Source organism: Pseudophryne corroboree, chromosome 6 (genome assembly GCF_028390025.1).
Source record: "Pseudophryne corroboree isolate aPseCor3 chromosome 6, aPseCor3.hap2, whole genome shotgun sequence".
Taxonomy (NCBI): domain Eukaryota; kingdom Metazoa; phylum Chordata; class Amphibia; order Anura; family Myobatrachidae; genus Pseudophryne; species Pseudophryne corroboree.
In genome coordinates this window covers 801,811,868-801,838,985 of record NC_086449.1, presented here as the reverse complement: position 1 = coordinate 801,838,985, position 27,118 = coordinate 801,811,868, and the positions used below count along the sequence as shown (strand labels likewise).

Genomic DNA, 27,118 nt, shown 5'->3' with positions numbered 1-27,118 from the left:
GTTTGGCGTGACTGCAGCAAGGATGTAAGAGGACACATCTGTATGGCGCTGCTTATTGCGGTGTCCCTTCAGCAGGGGCAGCGCACACTCATCTCGTTTCTGAAATAATTTACAGCCGGCGGCTAATTATAAGTGCGGCTGAATCCGTAACCCAAATGCTGCTGCTCCCATTCATTACAGGCCAGGTAAGTACAAAAGTAACGCTGGTCCCCCCTCCAAGAAGCCGTGTAAGTGTATACAACCAATTATGTCCATTTCAATTATACAAACCCAATGATATGATTATACGTATAACCAGGATTGCACAATAAGCTGGAAAGCAGAACAGACAACAAACAAGTTCCTTTTATTTAAAAAAAAATTCTGCAGTGGAAACAGAAGCGGACAACTTGGCGTATTTGCTGGGACGAAGCAAGAAGCAGGTGTGAGTGGGAGAGGCAGAGATTGTTGTGTTGAGGCGTGTAAGATCACTAGGAGGAACAAAGCGAAAATCGTTAACTTTTGTTTTTTTTACTTTTTGGTATTTTAAATAACTGCTGTATAGGAGGCGTAAAGAGATGCACCACGGCCGTTTCCTAGCCTTGATGATCATTCTGGCTCTTGTACGCTTCAAATGCCCTCACCGCTGTGATGATCCCCAGCCTGCAACATAACATTACATTAGCCCAATGCCTTAACGGAGAGCAGAACTCCACCCAAGGGAACGGTTCTCCCAGGAAGCAGAGTGATGGGATCCCAGCTCTTATACCGGAGTTGGACAGACTCAGCCGGCTTTAGGTGCCTCCCTCTGCGGACACTCTCCTTGGGTCTATACACTCCTCTGCTTTGCCAACTGCTAGCAGAGTACAGGCATGTAAGTAGCTGTATTGATGTAACAATAAAGGGAAAGGGATCCCACATTTCTGCTACCCTGAGGGGGGATCGTCAATGGGTGTGGATCATAGAATCGACACTATCTAGGTCGACAATGTGAGTCGACCACTGAAGGTCGACAGGAACTAGGTCGACAAGTTCTATGTCGACAGTTCAAAAGATCGACATGAGTTTTTAACGTTTTTTTTGGTGTCGTTTACTCCATACAGTGACCGGGAAGCCGAATTAGTGCACCGTGTCCCCTCGCATGGCTCGCTTCGCTTGCCATGATTCGGGCAAGGTGCCTCGCTGCGCTCCGCACAGGTTACTATTCCCAATCGCAGTCCACATGGATCATTACGTATGAAAAATTTAATAAAAAGATTTTTATTTTTTTTAAACAACAACTCATGTCGACCTTGTGAACTGTCGACATAGACCATGGTGACCTAGGAACCATGTCGACATTCCATCACTGTGGTCAGTGGTCCACTCAAACATTGTCGACCTAGTGTCGACTTTCAGACCGGATCCCATCGCCAACGCCTAGAACAGTTTCCCAAACTCAGCCATTATAGTCCAGGTTTCAAGGATATCCATGCTTCAGCAAAAGTGACTTGGTTAGTACCGCAGTCAATTTGATTTAACCATCTGGACTCAAACATGGATATCCTTAAAACCTGGACTGTAATGGCAGATGTTGGGAAACTGTGAGTTTGCCAGGGGTGGAGTTCCCCTTTATGCAAATAATAATTAAGCGGTGGACTTTAGGGAGACGTAACAACCTGGTAATCAGCTGAAGCACAGTAAGGACTCATGGTAGGTCCAGGTATAAGTCAGGGTGGTGTATGTTCTTCCTCCTTATCGCGGTGTGTGGGTAAATAGACGGTTAGTGCAATAGTCAATAGGACCTCTTACAGATGGATACGGTATCAGCACTGCTGGGACTGTACCTGGTAATGCAGACATTGCCCATAGATCACCGCCCTTCTGTACTAATAAGAATATTTAGTGGTAGATAATATTTTCGGATTTATATCTGCCAAGCGGAGAGTAAAGCGATATATACAGTAATAGGAGACATGACCTACAGAGAGGACTGTGACAGCCTGTATTTGGATATTGCTGGTTGTATAAAGTCTAGGAAGCACATTTTCTGCAAAACGCCAGGATGTAGTTATAGGATGGCAGTCATGTGGCAATTGCTGGTTTCATCTAGGAACAGCGTGCTAAAGACATCGTTGAAGAAGGACGGGTGGTATTTACAGGCCCTGGCGCAGTCCGGGTTGAAGTTCACTTCTAGAATCTGCGGTTGCATCACCCGTTTACCTGTGAAGAGAATAAATAATAATATGTACTTGCTTGCATTTATTTACTGCTAGGAAAGGGAGCAGGCTTGAGACATGTGTCAGCAAGGTGAATCGTGTTAATCTTAAACCAGCTATTGAAAGCTAAGCAGCGCCACCCAGTGGCCAGATTACATTATGAATGGTAGAGAGCTTGATTGCACTACCAAGTCATTAAATACAGCATCTCTCATGGCAGCTATTATTCTTCAAGGGATTTCCCATTTTATTTGTAAAAAGTAGCTAAACCCGTTCCCGTTGGTGCGACCCCATTATATATTTAGTAGGGTACCGGAACTCGCATATTGCCGGGACCTGTGTCGGCAGTAGAAAACGCCATTAACTGCATATCGCGGCAAATACTCTACCGACTATGGGGGTGATTCAGAGTTGATCGAGCACAGTTACGATCAGGCACACTGACATGCGGGCCACAGGGCTAGCCCGCCCCGCATGTCGGTACCTGCTCCGTCGCAGAAGTACAAAAGCAACGCACAACGGCGATGCTTTTGTACTTCAGTAGTAGCTCCCGGCCAGCGCAGCTCCTGCGTGCTGGCCGGGAGCTACTCGTATCTGCCCGGGTCGCAGCGGCTGCGCGTGACGTCATGCAGCCCCCTCCCCCCCGCATGGTCTAGCCACGGACCGTGCCCACAAAACGGCGGCCAAACACCGCCGTGCCGCTCCCTCTAGCCCAGCGACTGCCTTTGCCTGTCAATCAGGCAGAGGCCATCGCTGGGCTACGACAGCCGTCGGCTGTCTGGCATGCGCCGGCGCATTGCGGTGCCGGCGCACTTCTGACCTGATCGCTGCGATGAACGGCCCCCTATAAAGGCAGCTTTGAATCCTAACGGAGGCATAACAGGAATTAAATCGCATTAAGGCCAGAATATAAATCCTCATTTAAAAGTACTTTGGGAGCAAAGTGCAATTAGGATCAGAAATGGCTTGCTGAACGTACAAAGGATCGCTTGTTTCACATTAAAAAAAGTCTGATACCTCCCCCCCACTAATAACACACAGAGGAAGGGTGGGGTTCCTGCCCTACAATATGTGGGCTCTCTGCATGCACATACAGGAATGAAACCTCACGGGATGAGCTGCCCCTAGGTGAGTGTAGAACAGTGCAATCCCAGCATATTACCTTCTCCATCAGTGTCCCACTTCAGCATGAGGTCAATGGCGTAGATGGCACGGGACGACGGGTAGTTACCGATGCCAAGCGGAGCAGGCTTGGATGCAGCTGCTCTGAAGAGTTCTCCAAAGGTTTTGAACAATTCGGCCTGGTGAGGACAGAAAGCTGGAATCAGCCCACTGGGCACACAGAATACGTGGCAGTCAGGGCATCATATATCACTATTGACAGGATAACCCTCTACAAGCTACTTAGGTATTTATTTACTAAGCCTTGGACGAAGATAAAGCACCAGCCAATCAGCTCCTCACTGTCATTTTTCAAACCCAGCCTGTGACATGGCAGTTATGAGCTGATTGCCTGGTACTAAGGGGGATATTTACTAAGTAGTGATAAGAGCGGAGAAGTGAGCCAGTGGAGAAGTGGCCCCATCAACCAATCAGCTGCTCTGTATGATTTTATAGTATGCAAATTATAGATGTTACTTCAGTGCTGATTGGTTGCCATGGGCAACTTCTCCACTGGCTCACTTCTCCGCTCTTATCACTGCTTAGTAAATGTACCCCCTCTCCGTCCACTTTCTCTCCATCCAAGGCTTAGTAAATCGACCCCTTAATACCAAGTGGTCTTTATATTGTGCCTTTACTGATTTTGTAGGACCTCAGGCTGGTAGGCTGAGGCTGTCTGTGGAGTGAATATGGACAGACAGACTGGAGTAGCATACTGTATAACATGTAAAAAGAGGTTATTCTCATTGCCGCCAAACTTCCCCCTGGGCAGCCGCATAACCACACAAAGGAACATTTCTGAAACGTGTGATGACTTTAGTTGGACCTTGGCGGAGTAAGTGAGCAGGGAACAGGTGGAATCGCTATAGACCGCAGCTCGAGAGAGAATTCCTTTGTTTCCTCTTTATGCAAAGCGCTGAGGGGCCGCACCCCGGAATCCTTGTGTCACAGTCATTTTATATCCGCAGCTCTTATAAATCTGCCCAGATGATAACTTCTGAATCTTATTATTTTTCTCCTTCATCCACTAGGGGCCACTGGAGCGTAGTTACAATGGGGAATAGTAGGCAGTAATTGGGAGCTGGCACTTTAAACAAAATTCTAACCCTGTGGCTAGCTCCTCCCCTACTATCTCCCCTCCAAGCCAGTCTTAGTTTAGTGCCCAAGGGAGCTGGTTCACTTGGGTTTAGCTGAAGAAATTTTTATTTTTTCTTTATTATTTTATTTTTTCTCACATACACACACAGACTGGCAGCTCTGCCACTGCCAGTCTGCACCGTGGGAGCTGCCGGCGGGGTCCCATCGCAGCTGCGTGCGGCTAGGGATGGGCCCCGGCTGAGGGAGACACTGAGCTCTCCTGAGTTGGCGGACACCGCTGCGTGCGGCGCGTGTCGCGGCCACTCCATCCAGCAGAAGATTCCGGCAGCAAGGCAGCGGTGAGTATAAAAAATGGTCGGACACCGCTGCGTGCGGCGCGTGTCGCGGCCACTCCATTCGGACACCGCTGCGTGCGGAGTGTGTCGGGGCCACCCCTGAAAGGTGAGTGTGTGCATACCCTCCACCCAGGCATGGGTTGAAGGGGTGACAAGGGGTTTTTTGCTGAGAGCCCTTCTATAGACTAGAGGGTTAGTGCTCCTTCTCTAGCTATAACTAGACTGTCAGTGACTACAGAAGTGCTTCTCCCATAGCCTAATGGTATGGTGCTCCGTATAGCATACACTGGGTTCCCAGCCCCATGATAAGATGTTTCTTAGCACCCTGACAACCCACCACCCCCCCAACCCCCCCCCCCCCCCTCCTCGGATTATTATTATTATTTTTATTCACTAAAAAAAAAAAAAAAAAAAAAAAAAAGCGCTGTGCCGCGCTCACATCCGCCCGACCGCCAGCCGCCCGCTCTCCTCGCTGCTCGGATCCCTGGCAGCGCGGCTCACAGAGCCGCTACAGGGATCCGACATAGGCGCGCATTGCAGTTTTAAATTTGGCGCCGTCAAGGAGGGGGGCGGGGCTTAATCCCGCTCTGCGCGCCCGGAAGTAACAGCGCGCCGGGGACCCGTTCTTCAGCAGCGCGGGACGGAGGCCACGCGTCACGGCAAGAGAGTTACAGTGGGGAAGGGGGGGCACTCGGGGGCACTGCAAGGTACAGGTTTTGTTTATTGCAGCCTGTCACTGCACACAGTATCGTGCAGGACAGATAGGCTGCTGTGGCTACGTTCTTCCCTGCTTCCCTCCCCTCCCTCCCATTCTGCCTATAGCTGTTTACTGTGGGGGAAGGGTATCAAGTTTAGGTGCTGCCATGGCCACTAAAGGCTCCAAGGCAGCTCAAAAGCAGGGTCAGGTTTTAAATGAGGAATCACAACAATCAGCCCAGACCTCCTCGGAACCCCAGAGCGCCCCGACATGGACGACACAACTCACAGAGGTGATGTCCCTGCTGACGGGGGAACTTAAAGCCTCTCGGAAAGATAGAGAGGCGGCCCAGTTCCGACAGCTTGTCCCGGTACCGGTGCCAGAACCTGCATGGGCAGTCTCATTGGCAAAGTCAGTGGAAGGACTTTCCAGGGCTGTAATACCTTCCCAAGCCCCGTCCTTTAGTCCCCCCCAACAGGCTGCAAAAAAGAGATTGCTAGCCTCGGTGTTACAGGACTTTGACGATGATATGCCTCAATTAGATGAGGCGGAGTTAGATGTGCAGGATATACAGGAAGTGGATATCCAGGATACTGACGATCAGGTATATGGGGACTCTGAACCAGTAGCACAGGGTATAGAGGCTCTTATTACTGCTATTCGCTCAGTGTTACAGGTGGAGGAGACGGAAGACACCTTACGCCCTTCAAGGTTTGGCACAGACCAATACCTGCCGGTGACTTTTCCAGTTTCGGAGGAGCTGGATGCGCTCATAACGACAGCCTGGAAGCATCCAGACGCAAGATTTCAGGTATCAAGAAAAATGTTGTCTTCCTATCCTTTTCCCGCAGATAGCAGAACGCGCTATGAGAACTCTCCGATCGTGGATCCTTCGGTGTCTCATCTGTCCAAAAAGACGGTCCTGCCTGTTCCGGGGGCAACTTCACTTAAGGAGGCGCCAGATAGGAAGTTGGAGTCTACCTTAAAGAATATTTACTCTGCGGCAGGGGTTTTGCAGCGCCCGGCACAGGTAGGTTGTTGGGTCAACAAGGCGATCGAAGCTTGGGCGGAACAATTGTCCTCTGGAATTCGTGACGAATTACCGGCGGATCAATTGATAGACCTGGCGGAGCACATCCGTGAATCAGCCCTTTATCTTTGCGAAGCGTCCAAGGACATAGGTGTTCTCGGAGCTAGAATTTCTGCTTTAACAATTGCGGCCCGCAGAACGTTATGGCTCCGAAATTGGCAGGCGGATACGGAATCCAAAAGGGCGGCAGAGGCGTTACCCTTTACGGGTGAGTTTCTGTTTGGTAAAGATCTGGATGCCTGGATCTCTACGGCTACGGGGGGTAAGTCGGCTTATCTTCCTTCTACTGCTCCAGCCGCTCGCAGACCATATAGGGGTCCCTCTTTTCGATCCTTTCGTGCCCCTTCCAGGTTTCGAGGACGGGCCAGGGGTGGAGCTTCTACCTTCCGTGGCCAGAGAGGTAGAGGTAGAGGCGGTGGCAGGGGTAGAGGTTCCGCAGCCTCAACCCAGTCAGACGTTAAGTCTTCTGGCACTGCCACCGCATGACGGGCCTCCCTCCCACCTGGGGGATCACAGGGTGGGAGCTCGTTTGTGGGATTTCAAGGAGGTCTGGATACAGTCCTGCCCAGATGCTTGGGTCCGGGATCTCATCACTTGCGGTTACAAGCTCGTTTTTCGGGAACAACCACCCCAGTGGTTCTTTACCACGGGTTTGCCAGTTTCCGACAACCGGGGAGTTGCCTTACAAACCGCGGTCCAGAAGCTTCTGTCTGCAAGGGTAGTGATCCCGGTTCCCTCGCATCATCGAAAACGGGGCTATTACTCAAGCCTGTTTCTTGTACCGAAGCCGGACGGCTCAGTCAGACCAATCCTGAACTTGAAGGACCTCAATCCGTATTTGAAGGTGTTCAAGTTCAAGATGGAGTCTCTCCAGTCTGTTATTGCGGGGTTGGAAAAGGACGAGTTTCTGGCATCCTTAGACATCAAGGACGCATACTTACATGTTCCCATTTGGCCTCCTCACCAGGCTTTTCTCCGGTTCGCAATACAGGACACTCATTTACAGTTCCAGGCCCTTCCTTTCGGTCTCTCTTCTGCCCCCAGAGTGTTCACAAAGATCATGGCGGTCATGATGGCCCTACTTCGGAAGCAGGGTGTGACAATTGTCCCCTATCTGGACGATCTGCTAATAAAAGCAAACACAGCAGAACGATTACTTCAGAATATCCAGATGACACAGGACTTTCTGATCCGACACGGGTGGGTCCTGAATTTCCCGAAGTCTCACTTATGCCCCGCACAACGGCTGTTGTTTCTGGGAATGATTCTCGACACGGTCCGTCAGAGGGTTTTCCTTCCGCGGGACAAGATACTTTCTCTGCAAACACTGGTAAGACTGGTCCTTCAGCACCATCGGGTGTCGGTATATCTGTGCATTCGCCTGCTGGGAAAGATGGTAGCGGCGTTCGAGGCTCTTCCGTACGGTCGCTTCCACTCTCGACCGTTTCAACTATGTCTTCTAAATCAATGGTCAGGATCTCATCTGTTCCTTCATCAGCGGGTGACGCTATCTCCAAAAGCACGGTCATCGCTACTCTGGTGGCTCCAGTCGACCCATCTGTTGGAAGGAAGACTGTTCGGCATATGGGATTGGACTCTCCTCACCACGGACGCCAGTATGCGAGGCTGGGGAGCAGTGACCCTGGGACATCAGTTTCAGGGGCGCTGGTCAATCCACGAATCCGCTCTCCACATAAACATCCTCGAACTAAGGGCGGTGTACAACGCCCTGCTGCAGGCACATCACCTCCTGCAAGGTCGAGCGGTCAGAGTTCAGTCCGACAACGCCACGACGGTAGCATACATCAACCGTCAGGGCGGCACTCGCAGCCGAGCAGCGATGAGGGAAGTCACCAACATCCTTCTTTGGGCGGAGAAGTATGCTCTGTCCTTATCGGCAATATTCATCCCGGGAGTGGACAATTGGGAAGCCGACTATCTAAGTCGGCAGGACATGCACCCGGGAGAATGGTCGCTACATCCCCAGGTGTTTGGGCAACTGGTCCGCCGGTGGGGAAGACCACAGATCGACCTCATGGCGTCCCGCCTGAACCATCAGTTGCCTCTTTACTACTCTCGGACAAGGGACCCGACGGCGGCGGGCGTGGATGCTCTAACGGCTCCTTGGAATTTCCAATTCGTTTACCTCTTTCCTCCGTTTCCGCTGTTGCCAAAGGTTCTGCAACGCATCAAGAGAGAAGACGCTCTGGTTCTCCTAATAGCTCCAGATTGGCCGCGCAGGGTTTGGTACTCCGCTCTACATCAGTTGTCGGTGGCCGAGCCTTGGACCCTACCACTACGAGACGACCTTCTACAACAGGGCCCCTTTTGTTATCCAGACTTACGCAGGCTACGTTTGACGGCGTGGCTGTTGAGAAAGCCATCTTGACAAGGAAGGGGATTCCTCGTACAGTTATACCTACTATGCTTCGGGCTAGAAAGTCGGTTACATCTTCTCACTACTACCGCATTTGGAAGGCCTATGTAGCATGGTGTGAAAGTCGACAGTATTCTCCTTCCGTGTATAGCTTAGCCCGTCTTCTCCGTTTTTTGCAGGCAGGTTTTTCAGCAGGCCTAAGACTAGGCTCACTAAAGGTGCAGGTCTCTGCTCTTTCGGTTTTCTTCCAGAAACGGTTAGCCTTGCTGCCTGAGGTTCAGACCTTCTTTCAAGGGATTCTTCGAATACAGCCTCCCTTCCGTCCTCCGACAGCACCATGGGACCTCAGTCTGGTCCTGTCCTTTCTGCAGTCTTCAATGTTTGAGCCCCTGGAATCAGTAGAGATAAAATATCTCACCTGGAAGGTGGTTCTGCTCCTGGCACTGGCTTCAGCTAGACGGGTGTCGGAACTGGGGGCTCTCTCTTGCAGGTCTCCTTACCTGGTGTTTCATGCGGATAGGGCCGAGCTTCGTACTCGTATGTCCTTTCTACCAAAAGTGGTGTCTGATTTTCACATCAATCAGCCGATTGTTGTACCGGCCCTCTCAGGGGACTCTCCAGATGTGAGATCATTGGACGTAGTAAGAGCGCTCAAGATCTATGTGGATAGGACTTCGACTATTCGGAAGTCTGATTCCCTATTTGTGCTGTACGACGCTGCCCGCCGTGGTTGGCCGGCATCTAAGCAGACCTTGTCTCGATGGATTCGACTGACCATCAGACAAGCTTATTTGGCGGCTTCTCGGGAACCTCCATCTTCTATTTCAGCACACTCCACACGCTCTGTAGGACCTTCTTGGGCGGCTGCCCGGGGGGTCTCTATGACTACTTTATGTCGGGCGGCTACTTGGTCCGGCCGTCATACTTTTGTCAGATTCTACAAGTTTGACACTTTTGCGGCCTCTGCATCTCACTTTGGCCGAGCGGTTTTACAGGACTCTCAGCGCTCTCCCACCCGTTCTGGGAGCTCTGGGACGTCCCCATTGTAACTACGCTCCAGTGGCCCCTAGTGGATGAAGGAGAAATCAGGATTTTGGTACTTACCGATAAATCCCTTTCTCCGATTCCACAGGGGCCACTGGACGCCCGCCCAGCGCTGTTCTTCCTTGTTGTTTTTTGTTTAACGGTCTGCGGTTCAATTGATGACCGTTGGTTGAGTTCAGGTTAACCTGTTTATGATTATTAGGTTCGATTCCAGGGTTAGTTTGGATTATCCTGGTTCAGTAGACGTCAATAACCTCCTCTACCTTTATAGGTTTCTCTATTACAGCTCTCCTTGGGCACAGTTTTACGTAGACTGGCTTGGAGGGGAGATAGTAGGGGAGGAGCTAGCCACAGGGTTAGAATTTTGTTTAAAGTGCCAGCTCCCAATTACTGCCTACTATTCCCCATTGTAACTACGCTCCAGTGGCCCCTGTGGAATCGGAGAAAGGGATTTATCGGTAAGTACCAAAATCCTGATTTAACCCATTAATGACAGCCGGAATTTTATACTTTAATCATCAGACTTATAAGCTTTTTTTTTTTTCTTAACGCTACACAACGGAATTTCATAGTGTTTAGTTTTAAGACATATAGGTGGTCATTCCGAGTTGATCGCAGCCAGCAACTTTTTGCTGCTGCTGCGATCAACTAGTACACGCCTATGGGGGAGTGTATTTTAGCTTAGCAGGGCTGCGATTGCTTGTGCAGTTCTGCTAAGCTAAAAAAAATTCCAACAAAACAAGACTAGGCCTGGACATACTTACCCTGTGCGATAGATCCAACGATGATGGGTGAGGCTTTGATGTTACTCCTCCGCCATCCGTTCTCCTGGGCACGCCTGCGTTTTACTCACCACTCCCCGAAAACTGCTCCAAACGGTCCGGATCCGCCCTGCACCGCCCCCTTCCTGTCAATCTTCTTTGCGGTCCGTCCTGCGACCGCTCTCTTCTTAAGCTGCGACGTAACCTGGCGACCCCTGTCGCCGGGCAATGTCGCGCACTGCGGCCGTCGCGCATGTGCATTCCGCACCCGTTCGCACAGCAGCGACAAACTGCTGCGTGCAAATGGGTCGGAATGTTCCCCATAGGGCGTTATTGTAGTGGCGCAGCATATCTCAGGGTTTGCTTTAAACTTCAATTTCAACTGCAATATAAGGGAAAATCTAAGCTATGGAAAAGGACCAAGGTTTCACGCAAACCAGGCAATCCAAAACTGAGAATCTAATGGTGACATGCCAACTGTGGGGCTGATTCATAGGAGCAAAGCAAAAAAAAAGGCAAGTAATGTTGCACCAGGGCAAGTATGTTGCAATACCAGAGGGCTAATACATGTATGTGTTTTGCATGCAGGGTAGATACTGTCTGCTTTTGCATGTAGCCCACACATGCTGGGCAGCTTTATTTTTACACTGCAATTAAAGTTTGGACACTCTCCTCCCACATCTAAATCTTTCTAAACATTTTTTTTTTTATCTGACCAAACAAACCCCAAGCCGCCCTTCTCTCCGTCCATAAACCCCCCCATCCAAGGTGCAAAGTAACTTTTTTCTATTGTACTGAGCAGGACATTCAGACCTGATCGGTAGGGTGCGTTTTTTGCGTCCCTGCGATCAGGTAGTCACCGCCTACAGGGGAAGGGAATTACCTTTGTGCAGGTGTGCGAACGCATTTGTTGGAGAGCTGCGCAAACATGAGTTCAGATCTGATCACAGGCCTCTTCCTGTCAGTCACCTTGTGATCACCCGTGCTATCGTTTTTTTTGCACCATCCCGTCGCTATGCCCCGATGCGTGGTGCAGTCGTCCGACGCGCCGACACACTGCGGTCCATACGCATGCGCAGTTCAGATCTGATCGCAGACTGTGAGAAAACGCAGCCTAGCGATCAGGTCTGAATTACCCCCGTTGTGCAATGTTGGGATAGTGTAATTCTCCGTGACAGGGGCAGCCTCACACGGCCAAGAACTGAGGGTCTCCCAACATTTTCTCTTCCATGTCCATTGTTTATAGACTATATATAGACCTGATGGACAGTTGGTATTACAGTCACCTGCTCCAGCAGCTCAGGAAGGCGGCATAAAAGGACAATTTGAATAGATAACATATTCTCAAACTCGGTCCTCAGGACCCCACACGGTCCATGTTTTGCAGGTCACCTGTAGATTTTTCAAATGTGGCAGTTGGTGATACACAGTGCACCTGCCGGGTGACCTGGAAAACGTGAACCGTGTGGGGTCCTGAGGACCGAGTTTGAGAACCACTGGAATAGATTAATCTTAAAACCTGTGGAGGGTTAGCTGGCTTCTAACTGAAAGAGTCCCGAGTGGCTGTGCTCCGGTGATTGGGATATTAGACTGTAAGCTTTGCGGGGGCAGGCGGTGAATGTACAGTATTGCACAATATGATATGTCACAATAATAACGGTAGGTTCACTTTAAAGCCAAATTGGAAGCGGGATGATAAAAACGAACAAATTATCACATTAAAAAAGACACTCGCTAACATGTCATAGTGCACAACACACACACACACACACACACACACACACACACACAGACACACACATACCTCTATAGATTTCCACGGATAGTCCGGATACTGCTTTTCAAACATGGTTACAAATTCCTCACAATGAATCTAAAAGACAAACAGCGGTGCATAGTGTCACATAATGTACATTGGGATTCTCCTGCTTTCCCAAACCATCTGAAATGTTGTAAGACCGGCAATTCACTGTCATCGTGTCACGTCTAGCACTGGAACACAGGAACGTCTATCATTAGGCAGCATACAGCATCTAGTACCGACAGATAAAGTGTCAGCCAATCAGCTCCTGTCATTTTTCAAACTTGCGGTCTATGGGGCTAATTCAGACCTGATCGCTGCGGAGCGTTTTCGTACAGCGGCCCGATCAGGTCTGAACCGCGCATGTGTCCCCATGCGCATGCTAGAGATGCTATCGGCATCTCAGCCCAGCGATCGCCTCTGCCTGACTGACAGGCAGAGGCGTTCGCAGGGCAGGAAGGAGCGGGCTGCCGGCGCTGGGCTGCCGTTTTGGTAGCGTGGTCCGGGTGGGCCGCAGCGGCTGCTTGACGTCACACGCAGCCGCTGCAACAAGTAGCTCCCTGCCAGCGCGCAGGAGCTGTGCAGGTAGAGAGATACTTGCCGCTGTGCGATGCTTTTGTATTTGTGCAGGGGAGGGAGTAGGGCCTGACATGTGGGGTGGACTAGCCCCGTGCTGGGCGTCCCCCCACATGTCCGAGTAAATGTAGCACATCTACGATCAACTCTGAATTACCCCCCCATGTACTAAGCATTGGAGAGAGACAGTACCAGCCAATCAGCTCCTAACTGCCATGTTACAGGATGTGACAGTTAGGAGCTGGTTAATTGCTACTTTATCTCTCTCAATGTTCAGCACATACACCCCAGTCTGTAACATGGCAGACAGGAGCCGACTGGTCGGTACTTTAGCTCTCTCCGCTTTATCTCTCTGCAAGTTTGGACACATACGCCCCATAGAGTGGAAGCAGCCATGTTGCTTTCTGCATACGAGTTCTGCCCATGGATTCGCCACGTAACAGTGTAAGGTCCCTAACGAAGGGTAGAGGCTGCATCCTCATAAACACTGGTTCAGAGAACAGCATGGCTGCCTGACCTGGGTATCGGCAGCCAATCAAAAGAGAAAACCAGGATAGCCTTGTAACTGTATTCGCCTGGAGGGGTTCACTTAGTCCAGTGTCCCAGGCCGATTCCCTCCAGACTGTAAAGCAGGAGAGCTGCGAGATACAGAGGAAGCTGGGCACAGGAGCTAGCTCTCTATGCCCACAGCCCAACCGTAGCGCTATGCACTATGCTCACTCCTGGGCCTGCTTCCTGATTGGTTCTTACCTGCTTCAACTGCACATTCGGAGCATAATTCATAACTGTGAAATGTTTCTCATAGTCATCCAGATCATTAAGTGCAAATGGCCTGTTGGGAACGGAGAAAGACCTGTGAAATCGGTGACGGGGAAAGGTGTGAGCGTCTGTGTTACTGCCAGCTATAAGTACACACAGGGGAGGCCACCGATCCCATTCTGTGCTTTATCATTGGTCAGACCCCTAGAGGTGGAATCAATACGGCTCTCTGAAACATGGGGGAGTAAACGCTAACTGTACCGTGATTGGATGGAGAGCAGGTATGTAAGTTACAGGATCTACCTGTTAGCGAATCGGAGCCAGAAGACATCGTAGACGTAGAGCTTCAGAGGACACACTGAGCGGAGAAGAACTATGTAACGGATGTCGAATTTCACCAGCCCAATGTCGTCACGCTTAAATAACACTGGATCCTCCACGTACTTGGAAACAACCTGATTAATAGGCAGAGAAAAGTGTAGCTTTGAGCTTACTATAAATCACCAACAAGCACTACACAAACATGGATAGAGAGGGGGGGAAGGGGGGAGAGCCAGTGATAGGGGGAGGGCGGAGAGAGAGGGAGAGAAAGAAAGCGAGAGAGAAAGAAAAAAAGAAAGAAAGAAAGAAAAAAAGAAAAAGAAAGAAAGAAGAAAAAGAAAAAGAAAGAAAGAAAGAGAAAGAAAGAAAGAAAGAAAGAAAGAAAGAGAAAGAAAGAGAAAGAAAGAAAGAAAGAAAGAGAAAGAAAGAGAAAGAAAGAAAGAAAGAAAGAAAGAAAGAAAGAAAGAAAGAAAGAAAGAGAAAGAAAGAGAAAGAAAGAAAGAAAGAAAGAAAGAAAGAAAGAAAGAAAGAAAGAAAGAAAGAAAGAAAGAAAGAAAGAAAGAAAGAAAGAAAGAAAGAAAGAAAAAGAGAAAGAAAGAAATACGGGGGGGGGGAGAGAGAGAGAGAGAAAGAGACAAAAAGGGAGAGAGAGAGAGAGAGAGAGAGGGGAGAGAAGAGAGGGGGTTGGGAGAGGAGAGAGAGTGAGCATGGGAGGGAGAGTGAGTGAGAGCATGGGAGGGGGAGGGAGAGAGAAAGAGAAAGAGGGGAGAGAGAGAAAGAGGGGGAGAAAAGGGGGAGGGAAGAAAAAAAAAAAGAAAGAGTTGGTGAGGGGGCAGAGAGTGTGAGATCACAAAGCTAAAAATTACTTTTTTAAATAATTTTGTGGTAAAATAGAGACACTCTCTATGGTGGATGCAGCTGACATAGAAACAGGGTTGAAAGGAAACAATGAACTGGGTGAACAAGCACCCACACTTGTGTACCTACATTAATGCACCAGTTGCCGACAAAGCATGCCGACATTTTGCGGGCTAAACTCCTATTCATTAGAGTATCAGTTCCTTAAGACTCGTCGGCGACAATGCAACTAATCTGTGTGAGCCAGCGACATCACTGAGATTCTATGGGACACTGGTGTCTAGCAAATTGAAAGACTGCATCTCATAAACATTAGTTCAGCACACAAAATGGCCACCTTTACTGAGGGAAGCCAGCAGGAGCACTTATTTATTTAATAATGGATTTACGGCTACCATACAATAATAATATTAAGCCTACATAACATGAAGCTGGTGACAGAGTCATGTGACGTGACAAACCTTCGGCGTGCTCTCTCTCTGGCGGATGATGTAAGGCAGGTTGGTTGTAACGTGTGTATCCAGACTCCTGGCCAGGTTCCACGGCTTGCAGATCCAGTGATTGTCTTCCCCCCTGCATGCACAAAAACAGGAGGGATGTGAAGCAGCAGCTCATCTTTGTTATTCTGGAGCATTCCTACACTGAGGGGGGAGTCGTTGTCCATAGCAACCAATCAGATTCTATCATTTATCCAGAATATTCTCCAAAATAGTAGCTAGAATCTGATTGGTTGAAAGAGAAGGTATTTGAATACAGTTGAAAAGTGACAGATTGTTGGTTGAATTCTCTTGCCCTCACCCTCCAGTATTACATCCATCATGAATTTTAATGGCATCTCCCCATATGTACCCCACAGAGATCAATAACACATTAACGGACTATTATGCTTCCTTCTTACCGCTGTTCGCGTTGCTTAAAGTAGTTAATAAACTGCGGAAGTTCGGTCTTCAGATTGAAAGTGCGTGGCAGCCATTTTGGACCTTCAGCCACGCCAACCCTTCGGGCAATGGATGCCAGGCAATCCTTAACAGTCAGGAGATTCTCACACGGGAATTGGCTGAGCAGGACGTGAGGTCTCTCGGCGCTGAAGGTTCTGTCAAAAATGATCAGCCGTTTCAAAGCTTTCCTCAGTCAGCCTCCTCCATCAAATACATATCTTACAGAACAGTAAATGCACTTATTGGAGAAACAGGACACACTATCTATATAGTAACTGTTTAATAATATAATGTCACTGCATGGCCACTGGTTGGCGAAGTATCCCCAGTATTCTTACACACATTTAATCTATAATACCTTACAGCCACCAGGCCTTGTAGCTATGTGTCAGTGATAGGCTGAATCTTCCGCCTAATGTGGCTCGCTGTAAAAGCACAGTGAAACAGTGGTTAGCATTGCTACCTCACTGCACTGGGGCCACATGTGCGCTTCCAACCAGAGCCGTAATTATGTGGAGTTTGTATGTTCTCTCTAAATTCATGTGGGTTTCCAATAGGTGCTCTGGTTTCTCTATACATATCAGCAGACTGAAATCAGACCTAGCAAGTGTATGTGTGGTCAGAAATTTAGATTGGGACCGAAACATCACTGTATCATCTGGTAACCTTTATATAATAAATGGATAAGACAACAGGTGTATTTAAGAGAGTTGGTTAAACATAAGCAGCCAATGGTTCTCTCTCCCAGGGGATAGCAGGTTAGGCTGTCCTGCAAGAACCTGTGTGACATTAGGTTGCAGGACATGGAGGGGCTCAGTGTTATATTTCTTTAGAGAAGTGTAGCAAAACATTTACATTTTTTTTTTAAACACTGTAATACTTCAATAACTGTCTGCGGTCAGCGGCAACAAATCTGCTGACTGCACGTAGGTTGACGACGTTCTCACACCAAGAGCTTGCTGGTTCCCATTACCATAACTGCACTCACCTATAATCCTTAATGTGAGAAAAGATGAAGAGAATGTCCGCCTCTTTCTCATCGTTGGTGAACACAAATCGGGGGTGGTTCACGCCGCTCAGCACTTGCTGCATATCTGTGTAAACTCTGAACAGAGATAATTATGGATTTAACAACTGTAAATCTTAAGAACGGCTTCTCTGGGGTGTTATACAATGCAGTGCTAGCAAACAGCAGTGCTGTGAAGCTCACCGTGTGACCTGTAACAGTGACTGGGAAATGCAGCGCCCTCATGTGGCCTGGAAACTGCATTTCCCATTTACTACTGTGTGCCAGAATACTGATCTCATAACACAGTGTTCTTCGGACAAGGAAACTGCGGCCATCGTACAGGGCATAAGCCTAAATTGTGTATGTACTGTAGTTGTTTAAAAGGGGACACCCTCCCCAATGTTTATTGGTGGTGTTGGAGGAAAGTAAACGTGTAAGTTTGGGCAAAGACATTACTGTGGGAGAGACCCGGGCCACGAGTGGTCCTCAGTGGTCCTGTCTGCTTCAGCACGCCTTTCCCTACAGAAATGTTTGGTGCAGCCACCTACAGTGCGGAAGTAGGGACGGGTGCAGACTGAGGTGGGCGCAAAGATTGGTATGAGGTCTTATATGGAAAGACCATAAGATGAATGGTGGGGATTCAGATCGGCTGCGCAATCTCACAGTGGGCACTGCCACACGCACAAAGCAATTTCTACATATGTTTTGATAATTCCACTGGAGAAGCGGGAGTGGTATGATAGGTGGACACCATAACGTCACCAAGTTGTGGATGTTGACATGTTCAGAATGTCGAAAAATTAACATTCACAGTTTCAACACTAACAAAGTTGACAAAGCTCTTTAGCTATTGCAGCTCGACATCCTGACTGGGATCCAGAGAAATATGGAAGAGGTTTTTCTGTCAGAAACTTCTTACCTCAGAGTGGTCTGTGCCCCGGTTGTCCTGGTAGCTAGAGCGCTTATTTGACAACCATTTGCTTTATGTGCAAATCAACTGTTTGGTCCACTTGTCCCTGCCACCTGAAGCGCACAATCATGTGACTTTTGTGGGTCAAAGGGGATCTCCGTTCACAATACGTTTTTGCATGAAAAAATGTACCCATCTTATCTATTGGTTTGCTATTATTATTCCTTACATGTGTCCTGGTAGAGGAGTGTGTGTTACACAGGTTACATGACTAAACTAGGCTGGCTACGTCCCCACTCGTTGGACTGCCTGTCCCAGCATGCCTTCTCTGAGGTTTGATGCCATCATCAATCAAGCTAAGAGCAATGCGGGCCAAACATCTCTGGCCCTGATTCCCCGTTCTACCACTCGGCAGACAATGGTGATCGGAGATCCGTTGGAGAATCGGCAAAAAAAAACAGCATGTTAAAAATTTCAGACTCATCGATCTCAATAATTTTTTGGTCGGAATCGGAGAATCAAGGATTTCCAACATATTGGCTTTCACCGATCCTCCAACCCCGGCACCTGCAGAACAGGGAATGGATGTATGGGCCCCATAAGGGCACAGGTAACCACCACTCAGTGATATTTACTCCAGAGAAATGGAGGAGCGGGGCAGCCAGGAAATGAGCGGGGACATACACAACACTCAAACATTAGGCTTTTATAAGGAGAACGTTTAGGTGTAGTTCAAGGTGTAGTTTAGTGCCCAAACTGGCCGGATTCTGTGGTCAGGTTATTTTATAATAAAGTGCAACAGACTAATATCGCAGTCTTGGACGTTATTTAGTGTAATTAGGATCTTCAGGAACGTACTTGAAGACTTTATTCTTGTCGTGTATTGAAGGCTCCACAGGAAGAGGCAACGTCTCCTTATTCTCCTCAAATATAGCCTGCAAGTGAGCAGATGAAGGAGAGAAGTTCTCAGAAGTCCTAGTCATGTATACGTCTGAGGTGACCACAATATAAAGCTTTAACAGACAATGGGGCTCATTTATCAACAAGTGATAAAATTCGCTGTGAATGGTAAACTCGTTGCGTATGATAAATGGTGCTCCAGCCAATCAGCTACCAACTGTCATGTGTTCAGCTCCTGTCATGTGCTTGAAAAATGACAGTTATGAGCTGATTGGCTGGAGCACCATTTAACATACGCAACAAGTTTTATCATTCACAACGAGTTTTATGATAAATGGCTTGTATATTAATATACAGATGAACACAAATCTGTAACACATAATCTCCACATAATCTGCATCCCCCACAACTTTAATAGAGTTTTATTAGGGGGAGATATATCAACGTTTAGAAAGAAATAAAGCAGCAGATTTAATAACGGGTGATATTCTTGTTATCACTCGTTATGAAAGATAAATTGTGCTCCAGCCAATCAGCTCCTAACGGTCATTTCTCAAACACATGACAGTTATAAACTGATTATCTGGGGCACCATTTAAGATTAGTAACGAGTGATAATAAGAATATCAGTCATTGTTAAATGTGTCCCAGAGTACCAACCAATCAGCTCCTAACTGCCATGTTACAGGCTGTGTCTGAAAAAGGAGCTGATTGGTTGGTACTTTCTCTCTCTCCACAGCAGACTTTCTGCTGGTTGAACTAACACTATAACTACGGACAATACCTCATGAATGTACAGTAAGCATCAAGTCAGTGGCTCCTGGCCGACTGTTACCGCAAAACGGCTGCTCCTACTGTGTAGACGGCAGGTCCACTATACAGACCACGTAACGAATGTCTATCGCACATTGAACGTCAGGAATGTGTATTAACCCAATTCATGGAAATATAACCCATCGATTCACGGTTTCCTTACCCCTACGCTGGACTCTGCCGTCTGAATACCCAATGCCAGGAACACTTGGATAATTCCAGTGTGGCCACTGAGAAGCGGGTCACTGTATTCACAAGGCACAGACTCGTCATATAATTCCAGCCCTCATCTCTACCGCATTAGTGGAAGGCATGAAAAGGTTCCTCACCTGGTAATGAGCTTCAGACGGTTCTGGGGTTTGGTGGCTAATGTGGCCTAGATCCAATGGCTGCCACGGAAGAAGCAGACAGCTCCTTATTAAGGGATCGGCCTCTCCATAGGCGTAGTCACGGGTAACCTCCTCTGCGCAGGTCCAATAATAATACATGCTTATTACAACACATCCCACACACATTCTAAGTGCCGCTAAACACCAAATTGCTCTATGTTGAAGAATATCCAGACCCTCTATCACACTGGTCTCTTATTAATAGAGACTGACATATTTACCTTAAATACATTTGCTACTATGAGGACCCATGGACTGGATGCTATGTAGGTCTGCACCCGCTTAGAGAAATTTAATTATTTTTATTTTAACATTCATTTCACCCAACTGATATTAGAACGGGGACATAACTGGCATTATGCCATTCTTGTAGGCTGAGCTAATATTCATGGAACATAACCCATCATCTCGCTAGGAGACTATGGGGGGTATTCATTTGTTTGAAAAGTTATTTGGGTGTCTGTTTTTTCCTATCTAACAGACAGACACTCAACCGACTTTTCAAACAATTGAATTTCCCCCTGTGAGGGAGATGCATCAAGCCACGGAGCAGTGAGACGACAGTTAGAACGTGACTGGTTGATTTTGGAAACGTCTCCACTATATCTGTCTCCAACGCTTGATACATCTACCCCAGTTCCTCATGGATGTAAGGTATCATCACTGGTTCCTGGGTGACGGAGGCATCTCACAATGTTTGAGTAAGGATGTAAATATCTAAGCGATCAAGGACATAAATATGTAAACTGTCATAATAAGGGAATATAAGGAGTTATATTCAGTACAAGATTAGCGATTCTATGCCCACTTACCTCCATTGCTCATGTCCCTGAGTGGCCACAGTATGGTATATGCCAGCTGATGGGGGAGGTAATAAAAAGGAGCCATGTGAAATGTCGCCTCATCTGAATGCTGAATCCTGGACCCAAATTCATCCATAATGTACCAGACTGGGAGCTTCTCCTCTGCAGACTGAAAAATAGGTACATGTGTATTAACCACTTCATGCCAGGAGGACTTTAACTTCTGGGGACTTATTACTTCAGCAGGAATAACTTTTACTTCCTAGTCTACCCGTACAACTTGTTCTTACGCCACAATTTAATGGGATAGCTCTCCCAAGTACAGCGACACCAAATGTACTTTATTCAAGGTCAGACATAGTATAGGAGACCAGTACATGTAAACCTAGATTTAAACTTCGCACCCTACAGCGAGCCAAATCCGCAAACACTTTCGCAGGCTGAGAAAAACTTGGGCAGATGGAGAACTTTTTGGTGAGTTAAGGATAACACGTGTGACACTCATGCAAAATGCATTTGAGCAGCGCAAGGCAGTATAATGCCCGAAGCTATGCAATTATTTAGACATTTCCCCAATCAGTAACACAATGATTCCGCATAAAATGCGCATTACTTGTCATAGGAACATTTTAATGCTATGTTTCCTCGCAGCTCCTGAAGCTGGAAGGAAAAGTGCACCCTCTGGTAATTAACGCTAATTGCATATGCCCCAAAGAGTTTCTTTTTTATATTTCAGAACTGCAAACAATGCCTTGTATTTTAAAGGGAAACTTTTCCCCCCTTTTGTCACAGATGAGACACTAAAGAAGTCTGACTTCAAAAACTACAAAAATATGAAAAACAGAGACGGCTGAGGAATAAATCAAACTTCACAGGAGAATAGTTTATCTACCTTTCAGCAGATGACCTGTAGACACGTGATCAGTTTTTAGCTCAATGGGACATTACGGACTTGTAAATGTTACTATTTCTGTATCATTCCTTGCATCGAGTCTTGTTTCACCTTGTAGATAATTATCTACCTTTATTCTTTCACTTATTTTCCCTGTATTACAGGTGGCGAGTACCCGAAAATTCCTTGAGGCATACCAGAATTATATGTACTGTACATATACACAGTAGCGGCTCTTGCCACGGGCAAGCAGGCTTTTTACCCGGGGCGCCGCTACCCTAAGGACGCCGCCGTGGCAAGAGCCGCTACTAATCCTCTCTCCCTCCCCGCTCCCGGCTGCAGCGAGCGCCGTGTGCGCCTGCTGCAGCCGGCGTCACTGACTCACGCTGGAGGTCAAAATTGACCCCTAGTGTCAGTGCGGCGCTGCTATGGGAGAGACGTCATGACGTCTCTCCCATAGAGAGGAGCCGGCGCCCGGAGACAGCGGCAGCAGCGGTCCGGAAGCAGGAGCGAGGCAGGTAAGTATTGTGATTTTTCTTTTAGGGTTTCAAAGCAGCGCTACTACAGAGGGCACATACTGGGGGCACTACTACTGTGGGCACATACTGGGGCACTGCTACAGGGGGAACAGCTACTGGGGACAAATCAACTGGGGGCACTAATACAGGGGACACTGCTACAAGGGGCACAACTACTAGGGGCACTGCTACAGGGGGCAAATTAACGGGGGGCAAATCTACAGGGGGGCACAAGTACTGGGCACACAAGTACTGAGGGCACTGCTACTGGGGGCAAATCAACTGGGGGGGCACAACTACTTGGGGCAAATCTGGGGGCACAGCTAGTGGGGGCATAATTGTGGCCACGACCTTCCCCTATGAAGCCACGCCCGCTTTGCCGCGGGGGGAGCGCCAGTGGAAACTTTCGCACTGGGCGCCACAATGTGTAGATCCGCCCCTGCATATACAGTATATGTTACTTGTCCAGTTATTGTAAATTAATGCTGGAGCTCCCCCTGGTGGCCATTCCCTGCTAAACTACACTTTGGTTGGTCTTTTCATACTACTTCCGGTTACAGATCTGCAGTTACAAAATGTTCACATAAAAGGAGAAATAAAAAAACGTGATTAAAAATAGGATTTTAATTACCTACCGGTAAATCCTTTTCTCGTACATAAAGTCTTCCCTCTATGCCCCCACCCACAAGCCAGGATGGACATACTTGAGAGAAGGAACATAAGTGCAATATGTGGTGAGATTCATACCAGCACACCATAACACACAAACCAGAACAACTGGAAATACATTTTAACACACTGGCCATAACATGAGGCAACTAGTCTAACAAACAGTACTACTGAACAGGATAACTTGAACAAGAACCTGCAGAAAAACTCCGCACCGAGGAGGGCACCCAGTATCCCATATGGACTACAAGAAAAGGATTTACCGGTAGGTAATTCAAATCCTATTTTCTCTAACATCCATATGGGATACTGGGGTCATTCCTTAATACGATAGGGATGTCCCAAAGCTTCCAAAACGTGCGGAGACGTCTGCAACACAGCCTGCCCAAACTGGGTATCCTCTTTGGCCAGGGTATCAAACTTGTAGAACTTTATAACGTATTCTTCCCCGACCAGGTAGCCGCTCTGCAAAGTTGTAAGGCCGATACTCCTCTGGCAGCCGCCCAGGAAGATCCCACCGCTCTTGTAGAGTGGGCTTTCAGAGACTTAGGCACCGGTAACGCTGCCGACACATACGCTTGTTGAATGGTCATCCGAATCCAACGAGCAATAGACTGCTTTGACGCAGGGCAACCCTTCTTTTGCGCATCGTAAAGCACAAAGAGACAATCCCTCTTCCTAGTCCAAGACTACCTTCGGCAGGAACTGTTGCCGCGTTCTGAGCTCTGCTCTATCCTCGTGGAAAATCAAATAAGGACTTTTACACCACAAGGCCCCCCAAGTCTGAAACACGCCTGGCAGATGCCAGGGCCAGTAACATTACCGTCTTCCACGTAAGGTGCTTGTCTTCCACTGACGTCAGAGGTTCGAACCATGATGACTATAGGAAATTCAACACAACATCCAGCTCCCATGGTGCTGTTGGAGGCACAAAGGGAGGTTGTATATGTAGAACCCCTTGGAGAAAGGTCTGCACTTCAGGCAGAACTGCCAATTTCTTCTGGAAGAATAGTGATAAGGGCGAAATCTGTACTTTAAGAGATCCCAGACGCAGTCCCAACTCCACGCCAGCCTGCAGAAAACGCAGGAAGCGTCCTAGTTTAAAATCTGCATGTGGAAGTCTCTCCTTCTCACACCAGGATATATATCTCCTCCAGATATGATAGTAATGTGACTATGTCACCGGTTTCCGTGCCTGGAGCATAGTGGATATTACTTCATTGTCCAGGCCCTTTTGAGCCAGGATCTGCCGCTCAACCACCAAATGAAGATGCCGTAAGTCCGGGTAGACGAACGGTCCTTGTTGAAGTAGATCCTCTCTTAGAGGTAGAGGCCAAGGATCCTCGACCAACATGTCCAGAAGATCCGCGTATCACGTCCTTCGAGGCCAATCTGGGGCCACCAGGATCGCCTCTGTTCTTTGACTTCTGATTATCTTTAACACCCTTGGGATTAACGGAATCGGAGGGAACAGATACACCAGTCGATAAGACCACCTGGTTGCCAGTGCATCCACTGCCACCGCCTGAGGGTCCCTGGTTCTTGAGCATTATTGGTTGAGCTTCTTGTTGAGCCGAGACGCCATTAGGTTGATCTGTGGACGACCCCACAACGCCACAATCTGATTGAACACTTGTTCATTGAGTCCCCATTCCCCAGGATGGAGGTCGTGACGACTGAGGAAATCCGCTTCCCAGTTGTCCACTCCCGGAATGAAGATGGCTGAAACAGCCCTTGCGTGTTTTTCCGTCCAGGAGAGTATCTTGGATACTTCTCTCATGAGAGCTCTGCTTTTTGTTCCACCTTGACGATTGATATATGCCACCATCGTTGCGTTGTCCGACTGGACCTGGATAGCCTGGTTCCGAAGTAGAGAATAGGCCTGAAGCAGAGCGTTGTATACAGCGCGCAACTTCAGAATGTTGATAGGAAGTCGGGCTTCCAGCGAAGTCCACCGGCCCCGGAACTGGACTTCTTGGGTTACTGCTCCCCATCCCTTCAGACTTGCGTCTGTCGTGAGGAGGATCCAATCCTGAATCCCGAAGCTCCGGCCGGCTAGAAGGTTTAGAGAATGCAACCACCACAGGAGTGACATCCTCGCTTGTGGTGAAAGACGTATGATTCGATGCATATGTAGCTGTGAACCTGAGCACTTGTTCAATACATCCAGCTGAAATGTCCTGGCATGGAACCTTCCGTATTGTATCGCCTCGTACGAGGCCACCATCTTGCCCAGCAAGCGGATGCAAAGATGGACCGAAATCCGAGTTGGTCGCAGAACATCTCTGACCAAGTCCTGGAGGGTTGTCACCTTTTCCTCCGGGAGGAACACCTTCTGTTCCACTGTATCCAGGATCATTCCCAGAAACTGGAGTCGTTGAGACGGTAACAAATGGGACTTCTGTAAATTCAGAATCCATCCGTGATGCGAAAGCACCTGAATAGTGCGGTTGACTTCGAGCACTAGAAGCTCCTCTGATCTCGCCTTTATCAGGAGGTCGGCCAGATAAGGAACCACGTTGACTCCCTGAGTCCTGAGTAGGAGCATCATCTCCACCATCACCTTCGTGAATACCCGCGGAGCCGTGGACAGTCCAAGCAGCAACGCCCGGAACCGATAGTGGTCATCTTGTAAAGCGAACCTTTGGTAAGTCTGATGAGTCGGCCAAATTGGTATGTGGAGATACGCGTCCTTTACTTCCAAGGACGCCAGAAACTCTTTTTTCTCTAACCCGAGGATCACTGCTTTTAGAGATTCCATATTGAATTTAAAAACCCCTAGCTAAGGGTTTAGTGATTTTAAATTCAGAATGGGTCTTACCGAGCCGGCCGGCTTTGGTACCACAAACTGGTTGCAATAATAACCCTGACCCTGTTGTTGGATTGGTACTGGAGCAATCACTCGGGAAGGACAATCTGAGAGTCTTCGTTGGGGAGGAGCTGTGTCGAACTCCAGCCTGTAACCGTGAGAAATAAGATCCCTGACCCAGGAATCTTGGCAAGAGTCTTCCCACACTTGCCTGAAGTGAAGTAGACGCGCTCCCACCTCGAGTGTCTCTCGGGAGGGGGGGGGGGGACACCGTCATGCTGAGATCTTGGAAGCTGCTGCACCATTGTTCTGCTCCTGAGATCCTGTAGTAGCTTACTTCTTAAGCTTACCTCTGGTGCCTCTAACTGCATTGGAGGCTCCCCTCGCTCTTGACCGAAACCTGGCAGACCGAAAGGACTGCTGCGACGGTCCTGGAAAAGAACGCCTGACCTGTGGGGTTCCAGACGGAAGGAAAGTGGATTTCCCTGCCGTAGCCTTGGAAATCCAGTCATCCAACTCACTTCCAAACAACCTTTCACCTGAGAAGGGAAGGGATTCCACGCTGCGCTTTGAATCAGCGTCCGCGGTCCACTGACGCAGCCACAGTGCCCTAAGGGCTGACACTGCCATGGCAGTATTTCTCGCATTAATAGCTCCTAGCTCTTTCTGCGCTTCGCACAGGACCCGAGCGGTATCCTGGATTTGTTTGAGCAATACGCCCGCTCGTGACAGAGACATGTCACCTAAAAGGCCCTCCTTAACCTGCGTTGCCCAGGTATATATAGCCTTTGACATACAGCAACTAGCTAGGACTGGGCGCTGAGATGCCCCGCTCGCTGAGTACATAGACTTAAGCGTAGCCCTCTAGTTTTATATCCACTACATCTTTTAGCGTCGATGCACCTGGGACAGTGAGCACCACCTTCTTTGACAGGCGTGCGACTGAGGCATCCACTACCGGGGGGCTCTCCCACACCTTCCTTCCTGACGGTTCAAAGGGGAAAGCAGATATGAACCGTTTTGACACATGAAATTTTTTCTCAGGATTTTGCCATCTTAAATGTGTCCTCTAAATCCTTTGACTCAGGAAAATATATTTTGGCCCTTTTCTGTAACATAAAAATAAGAATTTATTTACCGATAATTCTATTTCTCATAGTCCGTAGTGGATGCTGGGGACTCCGAAAGGACCATGGGGAATAGCGGCTCCGCAGGAGACTGGGCACAAAGTAAAAGCTTTAGGACTAGCTGGTGTGCACTGGCTCCTCCCCCCATGACCCTCCTCCAAGCCTCAGTTAGGATACTGTGCCCGGACGAGCGTACACAATAAGGAAGGATTTTGAATCCCGGGTAAGACTCATTACCAGCCACACCAATCACACCGTACAACTTGTGATCTGAACCCAGTTAACA

The 27,118-nt window shown here is 48.4% G+C and overlaps 1 protein-coding gene across 1 annotated transcript in view; it reads right to left on the bottom strand.

Annotated features, from left to right (window-relative positions):
* Positions 1–327: 327 nt before the first annotated feature.
* TTLL12 (tubulin tyrosine ligase like 12) overlaps positions 328–27,118 on the bottom strand; it is a 100,684-nt gene continuing 73,893 nt past the window's right edge. The window contains exons 4-14 of the mRNA XM_063928927.1: positions 20,827–20,986; positions 19,955–20,088; positions 18,771–18,847; positions 16,982–17,098; positions 15,954–16,148; positions 15,517–15,628; positions 14,180–14,331; positions 13,868–13,949; positions 12,545–12,613; positions 3,340–3,478; positions 328–2,181 (exon numbers count right to left, since the gene is read on the bottom strand). Coding sequence (XP_063784997.1) covers positions 2,030–2,181; positions 3,340–3,478; positions 12,545–12,613; positions 13,868–13,949; positions 14,180–14,331; positions 15,517–15,628; positions 15,954–16,148; positions 16,982–17,098; positions 18,771–18,847; positions 19,955–20,088; positions 20,827–20,986 — 1,389 coding nt within the window. The 3' untranslated portion in view covers positions 328–2,029. The remainder of the gene's footprint in view (positions 2,182–3,339; positions 3,479–12,544; positions 12,614–13,867; positions 13,950–14,179; positions 14,332–15,516; positions 15,629–15,953; positions 16,149–16,981; positions 17,099–18,770; positions 18,848–19,954; positions 20,089–20,826; positions 20,987–27,118) is intronic.